At 36.7% G+C, this 8,395-nt stretch overlaps 1 protein-coding gene across 1 annotated transcript; it reads left to right on the top strand.

Moving 5' to 3' along the window:
- The first annotated feature begins 376 nt into the window (after positions 1-376).
- LOC129895804 (uncharacterized) lies at positions 377-7,204 on the top strand. Its single transcript, XM_055971575.1, has 9 exons — positions 377-775; positions 862-1,105; positions 1,200-1,349; positions 4,891-4,948; positions 5,038-5,130; positions 5,465-5,563; positions 6,001-6,092; positions 6,333-6,392; positions 6,491-7,204. Exons 1-9 carry the CDS (start codon positions 561-563, stop codon positions 6,752-6,754), a joined length of 1,275 nt encoding a protein of 424 aa, XP_055827550.1. The 5' UTR covers positions 377-560; the 3' UTR covers positions 6,755-7,204.
- The last annotated feature ends 1,191 nt before the right edge of the window (positions 7,205-8,395 follow it).

Genomic DNA, 8,395 nt, shown 5'->3' with positions numbered 1-8,395 from the left:
TTTAATAAAAAGTGTTAAAAGTTGTTAGATGGTTTTGTAAAATCAGAGTTAAAAAATAATGACATAGATGAGCCTTTTCTCAAATGTCAATGTCAAAGTTTGATGGCACATTTGAGCTTTTTCTCCTTTTTCATTATTATTTGAGAAATTGTAACACTAGCGGAGGAAACATATTAATTGATGTTTAAATTTGACATGAATATTCTATCGAAATAAATAAATTTTTATAAGAAGAAGAAACTCAACTTATAAAATCAAAAATTAAAAATGACCAAATTGATTAATCTAAAACACAACTTAAGAAAATGATCCAATTAAATACTACTACTATTAAATTTTTAATTTTTTGAATGTGAAAACTAAAAATCCCAAATGATGTTTTCATATCCAACCTAACCACCCCATACGGTGCAATAGTCGAGAAATGACAAAATGTGTGACTTGTGTAATGGGTTTTGCTAGGGCTTTGTAAACGTCAAACCTCCCCTCCGTCGGACCGTTAATCTTTCGTCTTTTCCTCTCTCCACCGTCCGATTCCAGTATCCAATTCGTCAACATCAATGAACGCGGCGAGATCGAATTCTCTCAGCAAGCTCCGGCTGCTGAATCACTTACTGCAGTCGCAGCCTGTTGTCACCTGCAGAGCCGTCTCCACCCTCTCTTCGCCGATTCTGAAGCAGTCCTCTCTTCTATCCGGTCAACTCCCTCCACGTCAGCTCTCTCCTTTCTTCACATCGGTCCGCCATTTTCGCAATGCTCGCGACCCTAGTGCGAGGTAAAAATATTTGATCCTCTTCTTCGTATTGCTATAGTTTTTAGTGTTATTTTGTTTTCTGTGAAAAAATTGTGTTTTTGTTGAAGATATGAAATCCTGCCACCGGTTAATTGGGGAGTACGAATTGTGCCTGAGAAAAAGGCGTATGTTGTTGAGCGGTTTGGGAAATATGCTAAGACATTGACTCCTGGAATTCATGTGTTGATCCCTTTTGTCGATAAAATTGCTTATGTGCATTCGCTCAAGGAAGAGGCTATTCCTATACCTGATCAATCCGCCATTACCAAAGACAATGTCAGCATTTTGATTGATGGTGTTCTCTATGTCAAGGTTAGACAACTCTAACTAATTTTGGATTGAGTCATTATTTATTGTACACTTGGAAATGTGCTGATAATGTTTCCTGTTTGCTATATAACGGTAGATTGTGGACCCTAAATTGGCCTCGTATGGGGTTGAGAATCCACTGTATGCGGTAATCCAGCTAGCACAGACAACTATGCGCAGTGAGCTTGGCAAGATCACACTGGACAAGACTTTTGAGGAAAGGGACACTTTGAATGAAAAGATAGTGGTGAGCCTTTTACTAGCGTATGTTATCTGTTTTTTGTCAAATAGGATAACTTGATGATTGTTTGATCAGTTCCTTCCACTTATGGGTTGTGGGTATCTGAAACTGAAAATTAAGTGAATTGCTTATTCAATCTATTGGATGTAGTTTTTCATGCTTGAGATGCAAGTTGTATGTAATTATTCACCTGTAAGATATGAGCTAGTTATTTATAGAATTGATGGTTAACTTATCTTGAATATTACAAGTTTCACTTAGGTTGATCTTATCAATATAGTTTCACATAAGGTTGACAGATCCACCTGCTAGAATCTTGTTTCTTATGTTAAACAACTCTACTACTCAAGAAATGCTAAACTTGGTGGGAAGGATAGATTTTACCCCGAAATTTTAAAAATGCAAAAAGAACACAGTTAAAGGCATGAACTTTGGTTCAACTAGCACATGTTATGTTACTTGTCCACAATAGGTGGTTTTGCAACTTTACAATGCACTAATAAATGGTTGATGGTTCACATCCTCTCACAATCGTTTGCACATAAAGCACCAGTTGACATGTTATATTTCTTTCCTTACATTATTAGCGGTTAGTATCACTGCCTTTACTGCTACCAATGTGAACAACCAAACCTTTCTCGGTGCTCTAAGTATCCAAACAGAGAAATATTGGCAGCCCTATCCTCTATTTTCAGTAACTTGTGTTAGAAGAACTTCCCTAGGAAAAACCACCCCCTACTATAGACTTCCATGTGTTCACCTTTGATCGGGTGATAATTGGTCTATAAAGTAATTTATCAAATTTGAAGTTTTTCTATCTTTTGATCTTGTATGTTCATTTTGAATCATAGGCTTTATAATGATCCACCATCTTTTTCTCTGTATATCTGGTCGATGCTATCTTTTCTGGCTTGATATGTAGAAAATTACTCGAGTATTGATACTTAAGAATTCATCCACGTACCAGAGGTGCTTTAAGAAGCTTCTCTTGGTCTATGAAACGTGATGTTATGGCAAACTCTTTCCATCTTGTAATGATATTCCACTATAGTTTGCATTCATAAGGTAAACTGGTGTTTCCAGTTCTGTATTCCTCCTTATCATACTTTTCTGCATTCACTGTCTTCCCTAGCCAGTGTTTCTCTTTACTGAACCTCTGAGCCAATTTCTTAAGACTGTGTTGCTGAATATTCTTTAGTCTTCAATCCTAGCACTCCATAAATTAAAGGAGATGTGACCAACTTTTCAATTCATTAAAAGAAACTTTTTTATCCCATTATATGTGTTCCACTAGAAATTTCATTGTAGTGTCTTCAGCTTCTCTGTCACTCTTGCCGATGCATGCATGGTTGGGGGCTCGGGGCACTTGAAAATATTATCAAGACTTCTTTACTCGTTTTAACGAATACCTTTTCTGCCACTCTATCAACCTTTCTGAACTTATTCAATTTTAGGATTCCAAACTACAAGTAATTGGTAGTCCTAATGATCTTTCTGATGTGTCTACTAAATTTTATCTTTTTGGTGTATACTGCAAATATGATCTTACCTCTCTCTTAGACTTTTCATTACTCTTCAGTATTAAAAGGAGAAAATTGTAGTTATATGTAATTCAGCACCTGCTTGCTGCTGTTTTACTTTAATAAAACATTGTTACTTTAAAAAAATGTGATGTCTCAAATTGTTAACATATACAACAACAGAATATGTCTTCACTGTTCATGTAGCTCCATTCAAGCCTGTCTCAGTCTTGTTGACATAGAGGTCGTATATTAATTATGTCCTGTTGGTATTTCCTGTTGTCCCGAATTACCTATTCTCTTTGTATTTCATAGTTTATGTATCATATATTGATTATGTTTTTATTATTTAGGTAGGACTGAGGAATTGGTTAACTCGAGTAAAAATCAGGTCAAAATGGATGTAAAATTGACTTTTTGAAGAATTTGACAATTGTCATTTTTTGACAATAAGATGTTCCCAAGTTTATAGAGAGTCATTTTTGGGTAGGACATCTTATAGAAGATTGTAATGTTTATTTATTCGCTGTCTTTTAATCGTTTATGATATTCCTTGTAGTGTTTCTTTCTTTATCTTTATTGTGTGTGTAATCTGTGTTGTTTTTTGGTTTTTGCCCTTCTATGTGTGGGCTTGGTTATTTTCATTACTCCCTCTAGTCCATAATAACTGAATTTTTGAGCCTTTTTTCAAGTTCAAAATTAGTTAATTGTTCAATGTTCAAGAGAGTTGTTAGATTATTTTTCCATTTTGCCCTTCATTTTCATTTTCTAGGTGATAAGTTCAAGAGAGTTAATTGCTCATATGTATCGTTTTACTTTGAATTATTTCTATTTTCAATAATAGTTTGAGAATAACTAAAAGGCAAAAATGGAAAGTGGTGTTCAATTTATGTCCTAATTTTTTTTTTCTTAATGGGTATGCATGGCCTCACAAATTCACTCAATATGGACTAGAGGGAGTAATAACTAAAATGTAAGTGAATTACTACTTAAATAAATTGGTCAACTTGGTTGTTAGAGTCGAACTAAAGGGTATCCTACCACATGGAGGTGTCTAAGAACGACGTTAAGAAGAAACTCCAATATAACTAAATACTAATAGAAGATAAATAGGTAAGAGTTAAGACTCCATCCATGCTGAGAGTGCCAATATCCACCTACACTGATTCTTTTCTGTGAATTGCATGCTATATGAACTTCTTGAGTCTACTTTTCTCACATTGATAATATTGAGTGCATTTTCGTCTGGCCCATTTGTGAAGGATGAGTAACTGCAACTTTAAAAAGCAAGAGTCTTGTGACACTAATAGATGGAAATTTCATCAAAATAATGAAGAATTTGTATGCTCAATAAATATCAGAGAATAAGAATGATATTTTGTGGATAGTAAAGGAGGGTAAAAACAGAACACTGGTTTGAACTTTGAAGAAGCAGTTTCAATTGTTTTTAGCCATAAAAGCCATTGAAATTTGAGAAATTATTTGCTGTATCATTAGGTGTGTATCATGAAATCAGATAGAACCTCTGAAATGGAACTCAAAGTTAAATGAGAAACTACTAGTGGTCGAAGGTTTTATGCTGATTCTGGTGAAATAATCGTGTATATGATAACATAAATATCTCTGTACCTTTTTAATGTTTTGTCCTCACCATCAAAATACTGCTTTCTTCATCTTCACGATCAATCTGCACATGAATCCGGAGTCGCTTGTTGAATGACCATTATCATCAAGTTTTGTACCTAATGCATATGTTATATTTAGGTTGTGTTTCTAGAGTAACCATCAAGTAATTTCTGCATTCTTATATGGCCATATTGACATTAGTTATTGATCTGTATTAGTTCATCAACTTATTTAGGTGTGAGGTAATGATATGCTCATCTGATCCCGCACTGTCAAATTTGACCTACGATGATGTGCAGTATATTTGAGTTTTGATTTAGGAAGTATCCTGAATGGTTTCCTTTTAGTTTTGCACCTTCGATGCTTGAGTTTGATCCCTCTGATGTGCGCTTTTATTGCAGATGGCTATTAACGAGGCTGCAAAAGATTGGGGCTTGAAATGTCTTCGATATGAAATAAGTATGTCGGCTATCCGCCGATTTTTCCATCATTAGGAAATGGCAGTGACTTTATATTGCTGAATATGTCTGCTATCCTTCTGTTTTCAGGGGATATCAATCCTCCTCGTGGGGTTAGAGCTGCTATGGAGATGCAGGCAGAAGCAGAACGTAAAAAAAGGGCGCAAGTTTTGGAGTCAGAAGGTAATTGATCCTCTTCCCGATGGTTAGTTTGCAATGCAGTAGTTGTGTTAGAATTCTGAGTGGTAGGTCTGCCGTTGCGGTTAAAGGGGCATACCTTATTATTATATCAGGGACAGACCAGCTTAAAGTACATTTGCAAGTAGATCTATCGAAAAGCTTTTCCATCTATAACATAAAGAGTCGATTTAGTAAGGCCTTCTATGAGCGAAATGATTACCACGCAAATGTAAAATAACGCTTTACTTGCTTTTTAGAATTTCTAGTATTTCAATCTGTCATGCAGGATTTCTTTTTCCTTTTTAACGATGTTGATATTTTTTTGACACTATAACAGGAGAAAGGCAGGCAAATATTAATATTGCAGACGGAAGGAAGAGTTCAGTGATCCTTGCCTCAGAAGCTGCAAAAATGGACCAAGTCAATAGAGCGCTAGGTTTGTTTACTTAGAACTTCACTTTTTCCATGTACTTTGGTGAGATTCAACTTCCCTTTATCACGGTCGAGGAAAAGAAGACTAGAGCTGCTTAGCCAGTGAATTCTCAAAAGAAAATCTAGAAGTTTGTTGGGAACGGAATTTTTCACCTACCATTGCGATTGTTGGATAAGGTTTAGTGGATTGATTAGTGCATGTGCAGGTGAGAACTCTCTGGTATTAATGGCGACAAATGGTGTTCATCATGGTTCATTATTGTATTTGGTGCCTTAATGTGGTGCCAAGGTGCCTGATAAAAAATATATGGTGTCAAGGTGTTTCAAGTTACATAAAACATTTAACTAGTCCATTTGTAGTGACCTTTTACTATTTGGGACTGTCGATCTCAGCTTCACTGGTTCTCCACGTTCATTTTCTCTCCCTGTTGAATGAATCAGGTGAAGCAGAAGCAATCCTCGCTAGGGCACAAGCTACAGCAAAAGGGATTGAAATGGTGTCGCAAACCCTTAAAGAGCATGGCGGAGCAGAGGTGAGGTTCTTGAAACACCAGTAGTGCTGGTCCTGGTCTGGCTCTGTGTTTTGTCTTTTCTTCTTTCTTCCTCCCTGCCTCTTCTTCTAGCACGTATGGAAGTGGAATAGTGGGCTGCTTTCCACACTTGTAATGCGCTAGCTTACAGCAAAGTTTTCTCCATTGGATTGTCAATATTACATTTGATTGTACCTTCGCCAATCAGTCACACTTACAGCTTTCACTATTTGGTTTTTGTAGGCAGCAAGTTTGAGGATTGCAGAGCAGTATATCCAAGCCTTCAGTAATATTGCAAAGGAGGTGAAGCACAATTGTTACATTATATTTGTGTCAGCTGTCATGTGTAAGTTATTTGCTAACTTTGTTATTTTTTCCGTTTGCCTGTCTAAACTTTGAAGGGCACAACGCTGTTGCTTCCTACAAGTGCTGCTGATCCTGCTAGCATGATGGCTCAAGCTCTTGGCATATATAAAAACGTAGTGGGCAAGAATCCTGGCGCTCAGCTTCCTGGGACCTCTCAATCGAAGTTGACCAAAAACACCGAGCAGAGTGATTCATCTGCAATAAGCGGCGATGACAACTCTCTTACCCCAAATTCTGCTGATGATGATCATCTGAGTGATCCCGTTTTCTCTCTGCAAAGCCACAAAAAGGATAACTGAGTGTCTATCGTTTCAATTTTCTTAGCTTTGTGGAGTAACTAGCCTTACATGCATCGAATTCCTGAGTAGATAATTTGGCAATGATAAGAGTGCCTATTCTTTTGGCATAGAGCTGACTTGCATGCATCATTTTGGTGATAAATTCTTTTTCTGAGGATGGCTGCTGAGTTCCGGATGAGGCTTCTTGGAAAGTAGAACAATGGTAAAAAAAAATGAAATGGAAAAAGTGGTAGTTTGGGGGCATTATACTGATCGACTGTCCTTCAAATTTTGAAGGGCGAAGCATTTCCAGAGGTTTATTGTTTTCGAGAACGTCAAAGCATATGATCGCGTGGGAAACATGAACTTTTCACTCACCACGTTTATATGCTGTTTTTACATACGTTATTGTGGAAACTCAAAACTAATGACAGTAAAATTTTATTGTTCAATAACTTATTTTATGCTTCAGGAGACGAATTCTTCTTTTTTGAATAATAATACCACGAGATGAGCATCTTCGTAAGCACACAATCGTTAAACAACTCTCATGCTTTTTAAATGACTTGCGAGTTTGTATCCATCAAAAAGCATCAACATCGCACGCTGTCAAGAAAGCAAATGTATCTGGTTCATGAGAATACAATTGCACGTCTGTTTTTTTAATTGCTCATTTTCATGATTGAATGTTGGAGACCTAAGATGCTGCCTTAGTGGTGTAGAGCTTGCAAATGTATGTATCTTTGAAGTTAAAACTTAGTAAAAGATCCCGACTTCGAACATGTCGTCCAATGCATCAAGAATAACAGCCTTTTAGTTCTCTCGTCGAGAACAGGAATATCATCAAATATCTATGCGACCCCAACGTATAATAGTTGAATTTTTCTTTAATTGATAAATAAACAAATACTGAATCTGTAGATGTAAAATCATAGTTGATGGTATACTTACTCCTCTCAAGTCTTTGACGCACCCTTCCCAGAAGCAAAAACACAAGCATAATTTATTTTCTGACAATAATCCTCCCATTCAGATGCCTGATAATGATCTTGACACCACGTAGTAGTTATAAACTTATTTTAAAAAAAAAATTGGAGTGAAATGAGATCACAGTTGGAGAGGAAGTCGAATTTTAGACTCACTCCTAACACCTAAGACCAGTATGCACCAAGATGAATGTCAAAAATCTACCAAATCATTGCAATCGAAATGGAGAGGAAGGAGAAGGTACAAGGCCAGAAGGAAGGCTGATATAAGGGATCATAAATAAGAGTTGCTAGAAGGACAAAGGGAATAGTTGGTGATAAGAGTAAAGGGGAATTCTAGTAGCCGTTATGGTAAGGGCATTGTTGGAGGTTAAGGACGGGCCAGGGAGAGAAAAGGGGACCAATAAAACTAAGGAGTAGTAGCCTATAGGGCGAGGAAGAATCTGGGGCTCATGAAAATGGTCACTTTGTCATTTGTTGCCAACTACTCCCTACAAGGAACAGTAAGTCCGCCCAATTAGTGACAGAAAGAAAAATAGCATCAAGGGCAGAGTATAAACCATGAATAGCAAACATGTGAAAGTAATGACTAACGAAACAGCAAAAATACCTCCAATTTGGGATCGATGCTTTGTGCCAAACAGGCATTCAACATTTTCCCGAATCAGAATTAAGT

Source organism: Solanum dulcamara, chromosome 7, assembly GCF_947179165.1.
Source record: "Solanum dulcamara chromosome 7, daSolDulc1.2, whole genome shotgun sequence".
Taxonomy (NCBI): Eukaryota; Viridiplantae; Streptophyta; class Magnoliopsida; order Solanales; family Solanaceae; genus Solanum; species Solanum dulcamara.
This window is presented reverse-complemented; position numbering and strand designations above follow the sequence as displayed.

Coding starts and splice junctions, on each gene's coding strand:
- LOC129895804 (XM_055971575.1), top strand. CDS start 561: ATGAACGCGGCGAGATCGAATTCTCTCAGCAAGCTCCGGCTGCTGAAT. Junction 1,350..4,890: donor CTTTGAATGAAAAGATAGTG/GTGAGCCTTTTA, acceptor CTTTTATTGCAG/ATGGCTATTAACGAGGCTGC. Junction 6,093..6,332: donor AAGAGCATGGCGGAGCAGAG/GTGAGGTTCTTG, acceptor TGGTTTTTGTAG/GCAGCAAGTTTGAGGATTGC.